Source organism: Toxorhynchites rutilus, chromosome 2, assembly GCF_029784135.1.
Source record: "Toxorhynchites rutilus septentrionalis strain SRP chromosome 2, ASM2978413v1, whole genome shotgun sequence".
Lineage (NCBI taxonomy): Eukaryota > Metazoa > Arthropoda > Insecta > Diptera > Culicidae > Toxorhynchites > Toxorhynchites rutilus.
This window is the reverse complement of record NC_073745.1, coordinates 265,201,597-265,222,811: the sequence shown is the minus strand read 5'-3', so window position 1 is coordinate 265,222,811 and position 21,215 is coordinate 265,201,597. Positions and strand designations below refer to the sequence as shown.

The window sequence follows — 21,215 nt, the reverse complement described above, 5'->3', positions numbered from 1 at the left end:
AACGACCTAAACGATGAGCACTATTCCAGATCAGAATAATGCTGATTTGTTTTCGATAATGCATAACAGTCCACTGCGTTCAGTGAGAATGGATTCTCGTTGACCCGAATATCGATGAAACTTTAAATAATGTAAATTGATCGATAATGCAATTCTAGCGGCTTCATTTCAATATACAAATCCATCATGATTTGTAGAAATGAATGTCTGATGTTCGTAGCATATGCAAAATGGCAAAAAGTAACCGAAAATCATTTGACGTGACGCGGCTACCACCACTCGCAACGTTTCGTTTCGTTCAACGAGGAAAATGGCCTACGTCATATTCCGTCTGTGAATATACCATTGATAAAACCGTTAAAAAATTGTGTGACGCTAAACCGGTTACAAACGATTTGTTTCAAGCCCACTTCACTCTCAAAACTCATCGTAAAACCTATGGCAACATAAGTAATGGCATCAATTCAAAATCTACATTATTTTGATTCTTCTCTCACTCGTTACCGCTACTCACTGGAATGACACTGGCTAGTTGACCCAGAGTACCTTCCGCTCCTAGGTAATCTGTTCGATTTTTATATTCCCCATCAGTTCCCGAGGGGCGCTCAAAAATTGGGTCCCATCGAAGATGAAACTCGATGGTATCGTGTAAACCGTTGCCGTATTCCCATCGGCCGATTTGATGATGGCCGCCTTCGCAGCTCCACCAAGCCCAGCCAAACTGGCTCCCGAGATTGTTTGAACCGTGCTCTGCTGACTCTGCTGAGCGGTGCCAATGCTATTTGGCATTGCAATCTGCAGCTGGTGAATGATTTGTTGTTTACCGTTGTTCTGTATCTGGGCAGGTATCGTAAAGATCTGCTGGGGCTGAAGGGTGGCCGTTTGCAGCTGCGGATGAGTTTGCTGTTGTTGTTGTTGTTGCTGCGGCTGCTGAGGCTGATGTTGAATGGATAGCTGGGCTTGTTGGACATGCTGTTGTTGAGGCTGTTGTTGTTGTTGTTGTTGTTGTTGTTGTTGTTGTTGTTGTTGTTGTTGTTGTTGTTGCTGCTGCTGCTGCTGCTGCTGCTGCTGCTGCTGCTGCTGCTGCTGTTGCATTTGTTGCTGCTGCTGTGGCGGTTGTAGCTGTTGTTGCTGTTGACGTGGTTGCTGCTGCGGCTGTTGCTGTTGAGGTTGAGGCTGTGACCGAGGTGTATGCGAAGGCTCGACGTTAACTTTAACGGGAATTTTCTTGAGGTCCTGAAATATAAAGTAGATAACTACAGATAGTTATAGTACAACACATAACTGATGAATATAAAGAAAATATTTACGACTGAGGAGCTTGTTCAATGGAGTTCAAAGATATAATAGAAAGATACCCGTGGATCAAAAACTCCCTTGAACAAACTACTGCTCGTTAGTTCCACTTGAATAATTTAATGAGCCATTTACGTTTTTTAATTATTAAATCAAATCCCGTTTGCATTGGCGTTACCCAACAGGGAACAGCTCTATGTCTATTACACGTCGCAGTTGTACGGAATCTGACCCAAAGTGAACAAAATCTATCACTATGTATAGGCCTGATCACGAACATCACTTCACGGTGAAAATGAAGTGAATTGTGTACAACGTTATTACGGCTGCCACCGTGTGTGTAGAATCCGGAAGAGTTCATCCGTCGTGACAATTTTGATGAATTCGGTGTTATTATGAATATCACGATACTGTCACGTCACGAGGAAAAACAAGTATATTTGTCACTTGTGTTTTAGATGGTGAAAGCTAGTCACGCGGAATGGAGTAAGTTTAATTTCGGATTTATTTAGCTTCTTTGCTAACATTTTGAATCTTGTCTGGCTTTTTGAGAAAGAAAAGATAAACAAACAGCAATTTACCCACTTGGTGGCATTTTTAGAACGAAATCCTGATGTATCCATGGGACGTAAATTTGATTATTCGGATTCGATAATTGCGCTATGGGATGTAATTGAGAACTAAAAATGTAGCTCCCGTAGACCAATTGAAACTTGGCGAAAGGTCTAATTTCGATTATCCTAAATGAATAGAAATTTTCTGTTTCTATTTTATGGATTAAACTCACAGAGAGTTGGCACCCCATAAAATGGCAATGGAGGCCACTGGCCCAAAACGATCATTAAGATTGATTATGTATATTATTGATTTGTTGATATTTTGAATATAAAATAACAACTGTTATGTTTTTCCAACATTGCAGAACTGATTTTTGTAATTCAAACATTCGCAATTGGTGGACAAGACCCGAATTAGGACGATAGTTACATCGAATAAAGGGTGTGTCACATCAAATTGCATCACGGAAAAAACGCTGTAGAAATTTAATTTTTAGGAATTATATCTTCAGCTTTCGCTTATAATCGGATAAAAGTGTATAGATCACGTTGGCCATGCTTCACTGTCAATTTTTCGTAAATTTGGAAAAATGTCGTCGAACGAAAAAGAGCGTCGTGAATTAATCCTGTGCATTCATTTCGAGAATCCGGAGTTGTCACATCGAGACATCGGTAAGATGCTGGGAATCGTCCAATCCACGGTCAGCAGAGTACTAACACGATACTTCGAGAACCTAACCATCGACCGGAAGGTGAAGAACGGCAAAAATGGATGCTCCGTCAGTGAAAAAGATCACAAGCGCGTAGTTAAGCAGTTTAGACGTGATCCGAGAAGTTCGGTCCGGGATGTCGCCAATAAGCTGAATTTGTCAAGTTCATTCGTCCAGCGGACCAAGCAGCGGGAGGGCCTGCGTAAATACAAGGTTCGGAAGGCTCCTAATCGCGACGAAAGGCAAAACATGGTGGGGAAGACGCGAGCCCGGAAGCTGTACACCGAAATGCTGACGAAGCCGCATTGCCTGGTAATGGACGACGAAACCTACGTCAAAGCGGACTTTCGTCAGCTGCCGGGCCTGTTGTTCTTCTCCGCAGAGGACAAATTCAGCGTTCCGGAGAAGATTCGCAAGCAGAAACTATCCAAGTTTGCCAAAAATTACATGGTGTGGCAAGCGATCTGCTCTTGCGGAAAGCGGAGCGCCCCCTTCGTGATGACCGGCACGGTAAACGGGCAGGTTTACCTTAAGGAGTGCCTACAGAAGCGCTTACTACCACTATTGAAGCAGCACGAGGGCCCGACCATCTTCTGGCCGGATCTCGCTTCGTGCCACTATTCAAAGGACGTGTTGGAGTGATACGAGGCCAACGTGCCAAAGGAAATGAACCCGCCCAACGCGCCGGAACTTCGCCCAATAGAGAAATATTGGGCGATTATGAAGCAGGCCCTTCGGAAGAACCCAAAAGTTGTCAAATCGGAGGCGGACTTCAAGAGAAAATGGATTTCTGTTAAAAAAAAACTACAACCTGACGTTGTACAGAACCTTATGGACGGGGTAAAGAGGAAGGTGCGAGCATACGGGCTTGGGCTCGAAGTATGAATAAAAAGAAAATGCCAAAAGTTGTTTAATAGTTTTTATTTTACTGTCTAAAATTTTCAAAAGGATCGGTCTACTGGGCGATCTTCTACAGCGTTTTTTCCGTGATGCAATTTGATGTGACATACCCTTTAAGGCCATTGATCTTTTGTTTTTACGTTATAGATATTTTCAACGATATTATTTTGAAGACATACTTTGAATGAAAGAATATTTGAGTTTCAAATAAAGAAAAAATGGATATATTATTGCAAAGCTTTTAAATTAATAATTTTTCAATTATTCTCTAGTTCTTTTCCCAGAATTTTGATATCCGTCTAAAGAAAATCTGAATCATTTTCTGCTTTTGGCAAATTCCTTGAAACTCATCAGATGTTTCATATGAAAATTATGCTTCTGACCGACGCTACTGACCAGTTTCTGTTTAAATAATTATATCAAACCTCATGTCCCGCATATCAAATTACACGAGAATGGGAAGGATAAGAGGATTAAACTTCAGAGTAGGGGGTGGGAGTAGCTCAGATTATACTGATCATGAGATGGATAAATTCGGGTTTATTCTGAGATATAGAAGATAATATTATTCATCAAAATTGTAGAAACGGTTGTTAAAAAAATATTTTAACGTTGATCTATACTAAATACTTCTCACTATTCAAACGAGTAAGACAGAGCTGAGAACAAGTGTATGCGAGATATCGATTATTAAACTCATGATAGTCATGCTATATTTCTAGAGTAATTTATAGAACGAGGAAATAACATTACATTCCCATATGTTCAACAACTACATTATTCAAGGGCAACCAAGTATTCCTCCTCATCTTTGAACCAACGTTTGATTCAGCAAACTAACGCTCCAAGCAAATGATTCATGGAAAAAGTCCGAATAGTTGGCATTGAAATACCGAATCATCGAGGTATAATCGCAAACTTGTCATTCTAAAACATACGTTCAATTAAATCATACACTTATTAATTTTACCTACATAACGTTCAAACGCCCGAAGTTATGCAACTGACATGTCTCTTATAAATGGGAATGAACTCTTTCGCTTCACGGAGTTTATTTTTAAACGCAACTGTCCGTGACAATGATGATAGACACAAAAAGAATAAGTGAAGTGTAAGTGACGTGAAAGCGTTTGTGACAGTGATGTTCGTGATCAGGCCCTATATGTACAGTGAAATTAATATAGAGAGTTTTTTTTACAAAGTGGGTTCCTCAAGTAAGAGCACATGCTATAACTTTGCGGAGCACAATTTGAAAACCTCTGGGCTATACAAATATGCTATACAAAAATACAGTCGAGGCGAAGCGACTTCTCAGTCGGAGAGAGCCGATTCTATGTTTTTTTTCTTAGAAGACGTCAGAACGTGATGCAGGGACATCTCTGCTGTTTCAAAAAAAAAGGGAACAGGGTAGATACCAAAACCGGTTTTAATATTATATTTTTCAAACTTATTTTTTTAAATTACTTCAGGAATCTTGTTAAAGAAAATCGTAAATGTTCGGTTTTCATTGTTTTCGTTTTTTACGTTGATTTATATCTACTGCAAATTTTCTATCAATAGTGGTTATATCCAAGTTCAATTAGTAGCGAATTCGTTTTTGAACCTGGGTTATTTCCAACCTGACTCTGCAATAAAAAAAAAACTTTTCGGGTTCACGAATAAGGCAGTGTGTCGGTGTGCGTTATATAGTCTGAGTTTATATTTGCGATGACAAAAATACAGTGTCGACGTCTGCTGGGGCGATATTCGTGCTTGTGAGGTAAATTACTCTCTATCAGATCAGCAGGTCCGAGTGCAATGTAAAGTTATTGAAATTTGAATGAAAATTTCTACTGCATGTTGTTTGATTACCTAATACATGTAGTTCTGTCACTTACTTAACCACTTTTCTATATATTTCCTGTTTGTTCCACAAACGCTTACCATCATAATATAAAATCATCTTCGGACACAGTTATCGTTCAATTTTTTTTTTAAATTTCGAAAAAACCTCTTATTTCATCACATAGAATGCATGTTCAATACATGAAAGTAAATTTTCATTCATAATTTTTATTTAAAAAGCATGTTTATTCCACCTGATAATTCATAATCATTTTCGCCTCTTAATGAAAGCACACGAAGCTTAATGCCATCTACGAGAATATATTCTTCAAAATCATAATCCTAATTGGATTCCGATTCAATAATACGCAAGCAAAAGCAGCTATTTTTTTCATTTTCATAGTCTTTATTTACAGATTTTCCAAAATGATACTCGGGACTTGGCAGTTCAGTTGTCTTGGTGATCCCGAGTGCGAAACCGTGAAACATCTCAGTGCGAACCCAATAGTTTTCGAGTTGAACCTAGTGCGAAACTAGGTTGAAACTGAGTGAATAAAAAAACGTTTTGACAGCAGTTAGTTTGGCACTGGGGTTGAAACTGAACAAAAACGAATTAGCTATTAGTAATTACGGTTTTTCGTTGGATAACAATATCTCTATTTCGTCGAAGTGTGTGCATAATCCTGTCACATTAAGATAAAATGCATCACATCTTATATATAATCCTTTCTTGAATGGCCAAGTAGAGAAGTCCACCTGGTCCTTTTTGCTCTCGTAGCAACTCTCATAATTTGATTGGCCCGGGCTGTGTTCCTCAAATTGTACCGACTAAAAGGAGCAAACTTCAAAACCAAGGAGTCTGGAGACATTGATATTGCAAATGCATGCCAGCTGCGCCCACTTTTGTACTCGCTTGTTCTTGTGCAGACCGGAATGTGTTTCCCTAACACGGACTTCAAAACCGAGGCAGGAGGCGATCTGGCGTAGTGGTAACATCCATGCCTCTCACGCTAAAGGTCACGAGTTCAACTCTCACTCCCGACATTCTTCCAAAAAATGGAAGTAAAAAGTGACGAACCAGCCAAATGAGTTGAAAGTCACTATAATACAGATAAAAAAAAAAAAAAAAAAAATCAAAACCGAGGCACTTGAGAATATCGTCATTACATATACTAGAGGCGAATGAACTCTCAAGTTTAAAGCCTCTATAATATTGGGTTGGGGAAAATGAAATGCCGTATATTGTCAATATATGGCAACACTTAAACATATCTTGTGTTGTACTTATCGCTATACGGCTATTTAAAGACGACAATCTGTGCTACAAGTGTCGTTTTGACAGTCGGCCTGATTCTGCGTGGCGTATGAGGTGAGACGACAATTCCCAACAAACATTAAGTCGTATGAATAGCTATAATTAGAGGCGATATACATACAACCAAGACACATTTGTATGATATATGATGCAGATAACTTGCATATACACACAAAAGTGGAGGCGATATACGTATATGCCATATTTTGTACGCATATAAAGCCGTATATAACGATATGCGATGCTTTTTGGACTGATATGCGATTTGATACGACAATGTTACCACTCAATCCATCGATGACATGAAAAATCGTGTTTTTGCATTTTATGTGATTTTAGATACATATGATCGATATTTTGATTCATATTTTATGCTATTGTGATTTGATACGAAATTATATGTAACTTATCATGTGCAAAGTTATACGATTTAATATTTGCTGGGTGGTCACGTATGTCACGCGATTCCCCCAGGCGTATGCCGTGAGAAATCTCACTTCAATGAACTCTCACCATATTCCCGCTCCCAAATCATCGTGACGATTGTCACATGAACTGGGATTTCTAAGTGACAATCGTCGATATGTCTTGAGGTGTCGACAGCGCACAAAAACAAATGAAAAATGAAAGAGAAATAGTAAGTGTCGTTTTGGTCGTAAACAATTGATTATTATGGTATTGTATGTATCATTTGATTCAATTTATCATCAATTTTCACAGGGCTTGTGACGATTTGCAAGCAGTTTGAATTTATTGTGGAAGCGGTAGAGAATCTGTTATCCTTCGATCGGACGAATAAGCACTCCGAAAATATTTCCATTACATGAAACCAATTTATTTATTCTACAATACATCTATTACATAGATCTTGCGTTTCATCTATCTAGCACCGAGTCATCACCGAACTACATATCCATTCCAGAAGCCCTGATAAACGCCGGAGCTGGAGCCAGAGCAACAATTGAACACAGAGCGCAGAGAGCAGCAGCAACCACGACAAAAAAAACGAAAGGATACAATCATCTGTTTCACTCTGCTAGTTGAGCAAACTAAATCCCAATCAAATGGCTGCAAATTCGACAGAATATCCCGATACACAACGAAAATGCACTGACTGTAGCAAAACAAATATCTGACCTCTCTGAGCGAATTAAATAAAATTCTAGGATGCCAGATGTTTTTTTCTCCAATTTATGCGAAAATCTGAAATATCTGTAAATATGTACTAGTGTCTGCAAAACTGGCCAGTTTCGTTTATCATTTGGAACCAATAATGTTTTGTCACTATTTTAAACAGCCTGCAGCAGGAATAAAAGGTTGTGACAAAAGTTAAATGTCTGCTAATTCGTGAACATATGTGCGAATGTGGCATCTCTGATCAGACTTGGCAACCAGCAGAATGAACGCCTTGTCACTTGATGTTCATCCTCTCACATTCATAAAATGAACCTCTCACGGCATCCGATACGACTGTAGGAATAGAGTGAGGAGAGTTGCGTGATGGTGATGTGACAATTGTCATCTCACCTCACACGCCGCGTAGAATCAGGGCGACTTTAACGATTCGCACAGCACAGCGTTGGTTTGATCTATTTCGTTCTGGTGTAGTGGCTGTCGAAGATACACCCCGTACTGGTAGGCCAATTGTCGTGGAAACCAATAAAATCGTTGAAATCATCCAAGTAGACCGGCATGTGAGCACTCGCTCCGTTGGCCAGGAACTGGGTATATACCATAAAACCGTTTGGAACCATTTGCAGAAGATTGGATTCCAAAAAAAGCTGGATGTATGGGTGCCCCACGTGTTGACGCAAAAAAATCATTTAGACCGAATCAACGCCTGCGATGCACTGCTGGAACGGAACAAAATCGACCCATTTTTGAAGAAGATGGTGACTGGTGATGAAAAGTGGATCACGTACGACAACCTAAAGCGAAAAAAGTCGTGATCGAAGCGCGGTGAGATGGCCCAAATTGCCCGGATTGACGACCAGGAAGGTTTTGCTGTGTGTTGGGTGTAATTGGAAGGGAATCATCCACTATGAGCTGCTCAACTATGGCCAGACCCTCAACTCGGTTCTCTACTGTGAGCAACTTGACCGTTTGAAGCAGACGATTGACCAGAAGCGGCCAGAAATGATCAATAGGAATGGTGTTGTTTTCCACCAGAACAACGCTTGGCCTCACACATCTTTGATGACCCCCAGAATCTACGGGAGCTCGGATGGGATGTCCTATTGCACCCACCGTATAGTCCGGACCTGGCTCCAAGTGATTATCATCTCTTCCGGTCCATGCAAAACGCTCTTGGTGATACTAAGTTGGCTTCAAAAGAGGCTTGCGAAAACTGGCTGTCTGAGTTTTTTGCAAATAAGGTTTTATAAGGGGGGATAATGAAGTTGCCTTCTAAATGGCAACAAGTTTGCGAACAAAACGGCGCATATTTGACTAAAATTGGATCATTTTAGGTATGTTAAATAAAGCGTAAAATTTCGATCAGAAATACGACATTTCTTTTTCCCCAACCCTATATAAGCAGTTGAAGTTATTGTTATTGGTTCATGCAAGTCGAGGTACCTTGGTAATTTCTATCAGTGTATCAGTGTACCATCTTGAAAGCGAGAAAACTGTAGCTGCACGAGGCGAGGGTGCTTTTGACGCGTATAGTCGATATTTTACAAATCAAAAATTCAAATGTAATTTTAGTGAAATATAGTTAGAATCCAGAAAAGAAAGTGTTTTTCTTTCGATGTGCGATTCTGTGGTATAAACTAAAAGATAATGTTAGCGAGAAAAATACAGTCCACTCGTAAATTAACAACACACATGTCTTCCAATGTTTTTAACATAACTTCTGAACATATATTTTCACCATAATAATGTATTTGGAAAAATTGTTGTGAATTATAAACAAATTAATAAAATTTAATGAGCATGACGGTATAACACGACAAACATATTAACCCTTTGCAGTCGTTTGTCTGCTCTCAGCCACCAAAGCAAGGAATCATACTGAATACTTTATTCAACATTTTTCTGTAAACGAAGTTCAATGTCTAGTGAACTTTTTTACGAATATATACGGAGTTTCTATGAACAATAGGTAACGGTACTCGATATAAACAAAATATTATTAGCGACGGAAGATAAGAGGATCTTCTCAAAGGGAAATTAACTCCAAACAAACTTTCATTCGAATCAAAAATACTCATGTTTTGTCATTTGTCGATTTCAATGCTCAAAAGCAAAACTTCACATTAAGTATGACGCCTAATTACTGAAATATAGATGGACTGCAGTCCTGTTGAAGAGCAATCCAGTCAAAGTGGACCCAGTTATCGAACGGCTACTGTAATGGGGTATTCATCATATTCTAATAACTGAGAGCCTTTCAGTACATCCGGAACATCAAAAACCGCTATAGCTCAAAAGTGCACGGTGTTAGCGGCTACAAAAAAAACTATGCGAACTGAGAAGCATAATGATTGGACTTAGGAGGGAGTACGAAGATTGTTATTGTTTCTTATAAAAATGTGTCTATTATCTGATTTTGATGAAAATTGAAACATATAAACTTTACCTTCTGCGGTTGAGAATCGGCAGTCATTGAATCGTGCATCTGTTTGTGTTTCAAAAACTGTCCCTTAATATAGAAGCCCTTATTGCATATCGAACAATGGAATGGTGCCGAACTGCCATTCTCCTGATGAGTTCTGAAAAAAAAACGATGTTTAATTGTTTCCGCCATGTATTATTCATAATCATTCGCATATAAACTCACTTCTTATGCTTGTTCAAATTATCCTTCCGAGAGAAATACTTCCGGCACACGGGACAAGAGAACAACTTCTTCCCGGTGTGTGAGACTACATGTCTCATGAGGTGCTCTTTCCGACTGAACGACTTGTTACATCCAGACTCGCTACATTTGAACGGCCGCAGGCCAACGTGTGATTTAAGGTGCTGCATCAAATGTTCCTTCCGTTTGAACGATTTAGAGCAAACGTCACAGGCGGTGAAACTAACTCCAGCACCAGCGCCGCTAGTCGTCGTGCTGCTTCCGTGATCGACCGATTCCTGTTTCACGGACATCGCCGATATGGCTTTCATCTGTTGGGTGGCCGCCAGAGATTGTGCCGTTAGAGATCCTCCAGCAGACTCAGTGGAACTGTTTAACTGATCCTCCGAATCTGATTCTTTCCGATGGATTACGGTGGGCAACGAGCTGTGTTGTGTTTGTACAGGAGGATTCACTTTTTGGACTTTGAGTTGAGTTTGCTGTTGCTGCGTTGACGACACTTGTGGTTTTGCCGGCTGGGTTTGAACCGGTGGCCTCTGAATAATTTGCAGCTGTTGGGTTTGTTGTTGCTGCTGTTGTGGTTGCTGTTGTTGGGGTTGTGGTTGTGGTTGAGGTTGTTGATGTTCAGGTTGTGAGATCACTATACTCGGCTGCGAGTTGTGTGCTTCGATCGCCGCGTGCACTTGAGAAGATTTTTCGACTAGACTGAGATAATTGGCAAGAGGAACCTGCACACTGGGCATTGCAAGCTGGGTCTGTATTTGATTTTGCTGAGGTTGAATTTGGAGCTGTTGCTGTTGGGTCTGTTGCGTTTGAACCGTTTGTAACGGTTGAATGCCGAACTGCTGAAGACCTTGTGGTGTAAGCGTAAGTGCTGGCGGCATTTGAGCCGGAGCTAGTCGAAACATTCCATCGGGTCCCGGTTGCAGTTTCATCTGTACATACTGGATATTGGGGACCACGCTTTTATTCATATCGCCAACGTTTGCTATCGGCGCCAGTGCAATCTGTTCCCCACCGCTTTCCGTTTTAAGCATAATTGGAACCATGCATTTGTTAGCTTGCATCATTTTTGCGTCCAGCATTGGAATGGTGGCAGATTTCACTGGTGTGGTTGTCACGGAATGACTGATCGGGGTACTGGTCATCAATGGAACGGCATTGCCTGATGTTAAACTTCCAATGCTGGTTGTTGATGATACGGGAGTGATTGAAATTGGACTACCGGAAATAATTGGTGAAGAAGTTGTCAGTATTGCAGTTTTTGTCGGAGTCGTTTGGACCAACGACGACTGTGTTGGTTGTGGTGACTTTATTAAAACGCTAATCTTAGGCTTTTTAGGTGACGAAGCATCAGGCTGCAAAGATAAAATAAACTAATCAAACTGGATGGAAGAAATATGGGACTCAGCCTATACCATTTGGTCTGAAGATTCTCTCTTATTTGCTTTGGTCGGAGTTTTCATTTTGAGAAATTCATCCATCTGTTGATATTGTCTGAAAATTTGAAAACAAATAAAAAGTTAATTTAGCAATAGGGCTCTTGCTACACATGTATGCAGAGCATTTGTTGGGTAAACATCATTTGTTTATATTCGTAACTTCTATGCAGCAGAAGCGGATTCATTATCAATCGACGTTCTTGTAGATGATTTAAATATAGTTGCGATCTTTCTATTAGCGCGAAATATTTCGTAGAACTAACGTAGAACTTTGTGAAACAATTAGGCAAGCTATTTACCGAATAAGAGTTTTTGTGTGACGCATATTGCTTAACTTACTACCTTTTTCGGGATGTTCATTGAACGACTTTCCCACTAGATTTGAATCGAAAAAATAACAGGAAAGGATTATCAGCATGTTCGGACCTAGATTCAAGACACCGAGGCTCGAGCTCACGTTCGAATGCTTCCTTGTATTTGATGGATTTTCTTCGTTTCCGATCAATTTTCTTATAATCATATTTCACTTCTCCGCAGAGCATTCAGATACACGGAAATCATATCTGAGGGTTGGTTGATCTTTATGGCTGAATATGTTCTTAATTTCAACATAATCATCTGCTTTTTTGGCGAAACTAACCACCGATTAAGAATATCTGCACACGAATATTCATCATAGTTTACTTCTTCACGAGATCAGCATTTTAATGCCAAAAGCACGAAGCCTAAATGGGACACACTTCACACAATCCGGCTATACAATCGCAATGTGCAATTTGCATTATTCCTGTGAAACTTTTCGAATAATCAATCTGCTTCCGCAGTCAAACTTCTAAGACTCATTTCATACTCAGTAGTTTATACAATATAATTGAGGGCCCACATTCTTCATGTGTCAGAAGTCAATCTGCTTCCATTGATATAGGTCAAGCCATAACAGAAATTTCTATTCTACTCCGTGTATATGGCTGTGACGCTAAAAGTACAAAATTTTATGTAAAGAGACATATATTCGCATGTTAATAATATAGTGTAGCGCGTAATTTCTATAACTATTTTGCTAGAATAATTATTTAAACAAAGCTCAATCTTGTCGATCCATATAAATCCTATGCAGCGATCTCTTTCGCCTGCCCAACAAATCACTAATACATATGCACGCCCTATGCTTGTCATGCTGATAAAAACAACAGGATATATAATCAAATCGTAATTTATTATATTTTATAATCATATTTGCTATTTTGTTTGGTCTTATCACATATTTTCGCACTGAATTTGTAAGTAATCATGAAATGTATGAAATGATGATGAAATAATGCCTGCAAATAAAATTACAGCATGAAGCTGTTTTGTACTGCTGTCAGGAATAAGCGCGATTTATAATTCGAAAGAATAATAATCAAACTCTCGTACAATGTCACTATAGCAAAAGAATAACTCTTTTCACTCAAAAAGATGCAGTTATATAGATATGGTTTCGCAACTATTGATACTGATAACCCGTTTCATCGTATATGCAAATCAACTCCATTGATTTTGTAGTAATAAATCGTTGCACTCATACAATTCACTGTCATGCAACTTAAAGTTGTTGATGATTGTCAGCCGGAAACGTTATGTTATAGTCAGTTAGAAAAACAGGAAGTGGGTTATACCTGTGGTATAACCGCAAGGGTGACGTAGGACTATCGTTGATTTAGTGACCCTTTTTTTGTTGCATCTGCAATCAATTCTGAATAAATGAATAAACTTCGTCTTCGAAAACGAGAGCGTTACGTTGGAGGCACAATATTCAGCAAAAGAAGCAATCACACAAAAGTTGTATAATACATAATACATTGCTAGTATTGTGATATGATTTGTATTCCATTTCCAATAGACAAAATATATGTTGCTTAAAATCAGTCTACATAATTTTTGCGTTCGCTCATCCATTCTCACAACACCCATTTCTCGTTCGAGAAATTGTTGAGTAAACATCGTTTGCCAGTACGCGTAGAGCGGGAATTCCTTCTTAAGATTCATTGCACCTCTAATAAATTGCCGAAAGACGTGGTCTTACGTTGATCGCACTTAATTGAAAAATCACAAAGCCAAATGTATTTTGTCGCAGTATTATATGGATAGAAAACATTAAAATAAACTCTTTCGCTTGAATGCTATTTTCAATTCCAAGGGGAGCTGGCAGATTATTTTTCAGCAACGATGATATCTTTCCAGAATCTTCTCGATGCTGGATGGCAACCAAACAAAAACAGTTCCGCGCGTGTATCTGTGTGAGGCGGCTGATCCGATGTTTCAAGTGGAACCGTTTTTCGTTCAGCATCGAAAAACGGTTCCACTTGAAACATCGGTCTCTTGGTCGCCTTCTCTTCTCCTCCTGATGGATCGGCTTTTCTGCGCTCTCTCACAGCTCGAAACAAACTGAATGCGTTTCAGGTCAGGCCAGATAATGAATCAATCGATTCTGGCCGTCCAGCTCGTTCAGCAACGATGTTGTCCAGTCGGTGTCCTCACGAAAAAGGAATGCGTTTCACCACCAGAATATCGCTTAAGTATATTTTTTTGTCTGTGATTGAATCGAGAGAAGGTGTGGAAGGCAAACTAGAGGCGAATGAGCTCTCTGAGTTTGAAACTTTCAACGACTGAGCAATAATCGATTGAAAATAATATGATTTTTGCGATACGAAACATTTTCAAACATATTCTGCTGATGGGGAAGAATAATCTTCGTAAGCTTTCCTGCTAATTGCACTTGAATGAAAAATCACAAAACCGAATGCAACGATGACATCTTTCCGGAATCTTGTTGATGCTGGATGGCAACCAAACGAAAAGAGTTCCGTGCGTGTATGTGTGTGTGTATGTGAGTGTGTGTGTGGCGGCTGCTCCGATGTCTCAAGCGGAACTGTTTTTCGATGCTGATATTCTCTTGGTCACCTAGCATCACTCACTCTCCAGGCCTTGGTGACACAGTTCATCAGCGCTTTTATGATAAACGAGATTAGCTTCACCACAACGACATTATGCTTATATACCAATTGGTGATTTCTTATATACCAATGCTTATATACCAATTGGTGATTTCAATAGCCTGTTTTGAAAGCAATTTTAAGGCTTTTGGATCAAATAGTACCAAGTATATAACGCGTAGATATCTTATCTTTCGAATGAAGTGTTTATCATTTCGTTCAGTTGTTTAGGAGCTATTAACGCTAAAAAAAACTCTCTATAAAACATGATGCTTCCTTTACATTCGTTCATATCTACCTCTACTCTCGTACCGTGAGAACTATTTTCATTTGGAGCAAGCAGACAGCTCGTAAATCTAAATCGTAAAGCACCACGAAAGCAGCTCGGAAAAGCGCACCTGCCGCAGGAGGTGTGAAGAAGCCACATCGCTATCGACCGGGAACCGTCTCTTTGTGTGAAATTCGTCGCTATCAGAAGTCGAATTGCTGACCCGCAAGCTACCTTTGCAACGTTTGGTTCGTGGAATTGCCTAGGACTTCAAAACCGACTTGCGCCTCCAAAGTTTTCCGTCGTTATGGCACTGCAGGAGGCAAGCGAGGTATATTTAGTCAGCCTGTTCGAAGATACCAATATGTGTGCTAAGCCACGCCAAACGCGTCACATCATGCCCAAGGACATCCAGCTGGTCCGTCGTATCCGAGGAGGGCGTGCTCAAACAGCCGCGCTTCCGCTTTCGTTATTATCATCTTAGTACCTTAGCATAGAATCAACGGTCAGGGACACCAAATTTGTTGGATTAGAGTTCAGAAAAGTTTTTGCAGGCCGAACTGAAAGAAGTATTTAGCGAAAACGAAGGTATCGATGATAATTCGATACCGATTGGTGCCATTGAGTATGGATTTGATAGTGAAGAACTCGATGTGGTATGGTGTAGTGGATATTATATTACATATCAATATTTGTTTACGAATGCTGCAATCGATCGTCGTTATTGGGAAGTTGGAATTGCTGGGAAGGGGGTCTTATTTTTACTGTGTGACTCCGAGGAGGAATCCATTCCTTCTAAAGTGTTAATAATCCTACTCCGAATCAACGATTATTCCAATTGTCGGGGCTTGGAGAGTGGGTACTATTTGCGCTGAGTATTTCCGAGGAGGAATCGATTCCCCATTGGAACGGTAATAATTAGTTTCCTGCTAAACGAAGTAATCACTTTATTCGAAAGATGAAATGTCTAAGATTTATATGCTTGTTACTTATTTATTGCTAAGTCAACGTTAGTCCTACATCCACTTAGCGGTTATATCAAAAATATAACCCACTTCTAGTTTTTAGTGTGAAATGCCATCTTCACAACGTGCCTAAACTTGGAATTGTATGATCGATATTACGCGAGATATTGATCACTAAAGCCAGTCAACGAGAAAATAATCAAATTTTTCCCCAACCTAATATGTAACAAGTCGGTTGAAGGATAAAGGGTGTGTCACATCAAATTGCATCACGGAAAAAACGCTGTAGAAATTTATTTTTAAGGAATTATATCTTCAGCTTTCGCTTATAATCAGATAAGAGTGTATAGATCACGTTGGCCATGTTTCACTGTCAATTTTTCGTAAATTTGGAAAAATGTCGTCGAACGAAAAAGAGCGTCGTGAATTAATCCTGCGCACTCATTTCGAGAATCCGGAGTTGTCACATCGGGACATCGGTAAGATGCTGAGAATCGTCCAATCCACTGTCAGCAGAGTACTAAAACGATACTTCGAGAACCTAACCATCGACCGGTAGGTGAAGAACGGCAAAAATGGATGCTCCGTCAGTGAAAAAGATCACAAGCGCGTAGTAAAGCAGTTTAGACGTGATCCGAGAAATTCGGTCCGGGATGTCGCCAATAAGCTGAATTTGTCAAGTTCATTCGTCCAGCGGACCAAGCAGCGGGAGGGCCTGCGTACATACAAGGTTCAGAAGGCTCCTAACCGCGACGAAAGGCAAAACATGGTGGGGAAGACGCGAGCCCGGAAGCTGTACACCGAAATGCTGACGAAGCCGCATTGCCTGGTAATGGACGACGAAACCTACGTCAAAGCGGACTTTCGTCAGCTGCCGGGCCTGTTGTTCTTCTCCGCAGAGGACAAATTCAGCGTTCCGGAGGAGATTCGCAAGCAGAAACTATCCAAGTTTGCCAAAAAGTACATGGTGTGGCAAGCGATCTGCTCTTGCGGAAAGCGGAGCGCCCCCTTCGTGATGACCGGCACGGTAAACGGGCAGGTTTACCTTAAGGAGTGCCTACAGAAGCGCTTACTACCACTATTGAAGCAGCACGAGGGCCCGACCATCTTCTGACCGGATCTCGCTTCGTGCCACTATTCAAAGGACGTGTTGAAGTGGTACGAAGCCAACGGGGTCACCTTCGTGCCAAAGGAAATGAACCCGCCCAACGCGCCGGAGCTTCGCCCAATAGAGAAGTATTGGGCGATTATGAAGCAGGCCCTCCGGAAGAACCCAAAAGTTGTCAAATCGGAGGCGAACTTCAAGAGAAAATGGATTTCTGTTCAAAAAAAACTACAACCTGACGTTGTACAGAACCTTATGGACGGGGTAAAGAGGAAGGTGCTCGAAGTATGAATATAAAGAAAATGCCAAAAGTTGTTTAATAGTTTTTATTTTACTGTCTAAAATTTCCAAAAGGATCGGTCTACTGGGCGAATTTCTACAGCGTTTTTTCCGTGATGCAATTTGATGTGACACACCCTTTATAGTGTAGAACAAAATAACTATCTTCGATTATATGACTGTCCATTTGATCTTTATTGTTGTGTTCAGGCGCGAAACATTAAAAAAAAACTTAAGAAACAGATGGAAGACTCCTACTCCTTTACAAAATTTTGTTATAAAATTTATAAAATTTACAAAATTTACGTCAGTTTTACAAGAATTACAAGAATTTGGGGTTAATTCGGCTCCTTTAAACTTATGTAACTGAGCCTGTAAAAATAAACGATTTAAAAAAAACCATTCGGGGTGTTTTCGACCAGGTTGCGCCATGTTGTAGTGTATTTCTCGTTCTACGCTAAGGATACTGCTCATTTGAGCTCTTCAAATAACTCATACTACTTGTAAGCTACGTCTACTATTCTTACAATCACTCCTCATAAGTTCTTGACAGGGTTTTGATTTGGTAAACACACTGACCATTCCAGAATCTGAAGCGCCTATTTTTTCAACCATGTCCTTACGGATTTTGTGAATTGATGTCAAATGACCCAATTATCACATTGTTTTTGATGCAAAAACAGCAGTAAATGATTCTGAAGTACTTCATTGCACTTCTGACTGTGCATTCGTGTTGATGAAAAGCTATCTGAACCTGGCCTTTTTGAAAATATTTTCATCAAACCATCCAGTTATCTAGGCTATAGCCCAAGTTAAAAGCGTCATTCATTTTGAAGTTTCACTGTGAAGGGCATCCAAATATTATTTATGATGCAATAAAAATAGACATTTTTTCCGTGTCAAAAACATTGAGAAAAGAGAACAATAAATTTCCCCAAATTATATATCAAGCCCATTATCCTAATCAATGTAAAACCTCCAGTGGAAACCTTTTGTTTATCCAATTTCACGATTAACCCTTTCACGCTCAAGGGAAATATTTTTCCCTTCTACAAAAATCGTTATCGATTGTTCCATTATTATTGAATCGATTTTTTTTACTGAAGGTCAAAATAAAACGTATGTCCAAGGCAGCAAATGTGTTTCTGAACGAATAAAAAATAGAACTTTCAAACATGGTCCGGTCTGACTTAACACCGACCACATATTAAATGTGTTATGTGCAATGTCGACTTGTGCTTCACAAATGAACGAAATTGTTTCGTAGAATACCATAACTAACTATTTATTATACTTTTCTGATCATTTTTATTATGTTTTTTGTGTTGCAAAGCAATACATAAAATACCGATATAATAAACCTAACTCTTCGTGTATTTATTTTTATGGTCCATAGGAAAAAATATTTCCCATGAAATAATAGGAAACCTATACACCTTGCTATGTTTTTCTGGTGATATTCTCTTACTTTACACACACAATAGCTAAAATATTGTGTTGTATTGACATATTTAGTCTTGGACATCTTATGGTCCTGAAAGGGTTAACGCGAATATATATATTCAGTTCCCCTCGAATTTTTTTGACGTTTTAGATGCTGGTTCAGTTAGCAAGCGAATCTCGATCACTAAGCTTCCTTACTCGTCCAGCTACCAAACGAAGACTGCATTAACAGTGATCCCGCTATCTTTGACAGCATAATTACGCTACATATAAACCTTGATATTGGTCGTTTAGGAACTGGTCAATAAGAATTATGCAAGAAAAAATCCAAAATGTTAACAAAATTGTGTTCTACATACGTCTGCTGTTCTGCTTCATTGCTCGCTCCAGCCGAAACGAACGTTTGATTGGTGTCCTGAATTTTGTAATGAATTTGATTTGCTTTGATCGTTTGTCCATCCAGCGTAATGGTATATTGCGCCATTTGCTGCTGTTGCTGGCTCTGGCTTTGCGTCTGTTGAGCCGCCGGCTGCTGATTCTGGCTGTGGCTCGGCTCCTGCTGCGTATCGTTCGATTGAATTCCGACCGCCTGAATGATGCTGCTCAGGAAATCCGAATTCGATGCCATGATTGTAGCCGTTGGGATGGCGTTCCCTGCTGAGACTACGTTTCCAGACGCATGGGCAAATCCCTTTGGAAAACTGTTGATAATAATAGGTGCCATGGTTGGCGCGGTCGAAACGGAACTCGTTGATTGTTGAACGGTGTTCGCAATAGCTGGAACTAACTTTACTTGTGGTGCTTGCGTTGGCATAGCCTGGGTTTGAATTGTGGGGAGAGTGGTAGTTACGGCGGCTATATAAAACAGAGAACATAAATTGCATTAAACTTGGTGGTGATTATTATCTTGAATTATCTTGACATCATGATCTTATCTTGAATCTTACATGATGTCTCTGTTGTCTTTTTCAATGAAGTAGGGACGATAGTGGCCGTTGCAGACGACTCTTTTACCGTGTCATCCTTTATATATACCATGCCACCGTTACGTAGCTTGGTTGAATTGAGGCAACTCTCGAGCATACCCTGTGCTTTCACCACCGAGTCCCGAAACTCTACGTGAGTTTCAAGCTGCTTGAGACATTTCGCGCATACACTTTTTGGTAAGCGATCCTTTTCGTGAACCTTGAAGAACATTGAATCGTGAATGAAGCATTTCCAGGATAGCCCAATCTTACCTTTATCCGTAAACAGTCGGTTATTCGCGAATGGATATTTTTTCGTTTTCCTTCTTCGGAAAATATGCCGGTTTTGCCCCCTCCGCTACTGGCACAAAGCCGACACAAATCAACAAAATTTACACATTTATACCCAGCCATGATAATACTCCGAAGCAATATCTTATTTTTCTAACAGAAATGAACAACTGAATTGCATCGGTCAAGCACTTCACAAACCATACTGTTCTGTGCTATCTCCATAGTTTTCCCACCAACGCATTGAAGCAGATTTATACCGAAACTTCCTTTGATGGCGCTAATTCGTGCCAGGCCACAATTCCAAATAGTTTGTTTATTTACTCACAAATGCTTTATCAATCCAACTTTACACAATAATGAATGTTGGTATATTTTTGATTCTTCGGAAATATTCTGCTCACAAAATTGGTATTGACCAGTTCTTAATAAAACTATCCACCCATCCGCCAACTTAAAACCATTATTCAGGCGCCGTTTTTATTTTTGCCTTTTATAAGCGATACTTTGCTATTCCACAAATGAAACACATTTTCATTGCAACCACTCACATTTCCCACAAGCCGGACACTATTCTGTGCAATTTACAGGCGATTTCGGAGAACAACACAGAATATCAACAAATATCAGACAAATTGTTTGATGAGACGCGTTCCCATCGAGTTTTGTTTTTTTTTTTGCATTATTGCTTCGGACTACTAAACGTCAAATTCAGAGAGCAACATGCCGCACACACACATTCACACGGATGACATTTGTGGACAACGTACATAGACACAAACCCAGGTATGTAAATCAGTTCCTTTCATTAATATGGTGCTCATACACTGTTTGACCGAAGCCAAATATTTGACTCTTTTTGACAGATAAAATTTGGTCGACGTGTACTGATCAAATATATGCTACACAAAACACAACAAGCAAATATTCAATTTTTGGATGCCTCGAATACTAGTCTGTTCTTCGAACCTGTCGGTACATGGTTAGGTTACCTTGAATATTTCAGTCGATTATATCCATGTTCGGTGTTTGACATTGTTTAACACTGTTGAATATTCAAGAGTGGCAAACAAAATAGTGT

At 39.8% G+C, this 21,215-nt stretch overlaps 1 protein-coding gene across 2 annotated transcripts; it reads right to left on the bottom strand.

Moving 5' to 3' along the window:
• Positions 1-365: 365 nt before the first annotated feature.
• LOC129768869 (probable serine/threonine-protein kinase DDB_G0267686) lies at positions 366-20,806 on the bottom strand. Of its 2 annotated transcripts, none has more exons than XM_055770804.1 (7): positions 20,117-20,806; positions 19,826-20,063; positions 19,238-19,733; positions 11,820-11,898; positions 10,384-11,759; positions 10,183-10,315; positions 366-1,256 (listed from the first exon to the last, which is right to left on the bottom strand). In XM_055770804.1, exons 1-7 carry the CDS (start codon positions 20,255-20,257, stop codon positions 606-608), a joined length of 3,114 nt encoding a protein of 1,037 aa, XP_055626779.1. In that variant the 5' UTR covers positions 20,258-20,806; the 3' UTR covers positions 366-605. The 2 variants fall into 2 exon arrangements, with proteins under 2 accessions (XP_055626779.1, XP_055626778.1); XM_055770803.1 differs by having other exon boundaries at positions 366-1,236.
• Positions 20,807-21,215: the final 409 nt, after the last annotated feature.

Coding starts and splice junctions, on each gene's coding strand:
- LOC129768869 (XM_055770803.1), bottom strand. CDS start 20,257: ATGGCTGGGTATAAATGTGTAAATTTTGTTGATTTGTGTCGGCTTTGT. Junction 20,064..20,116: donor CCGACTGTTTACGGATAAAG/GTAAGATTGGGC, acceptor ATGTTCTTCAAG/GTTCACGAAAAGGATCGCTT. Junction 11,760..11,819: donor GAGAATCTTCAGACCAAATG/GTATAGGCTGAG, acceptor TTATCTTTGCAG/CCTGATGCTTCGTCACCTAA.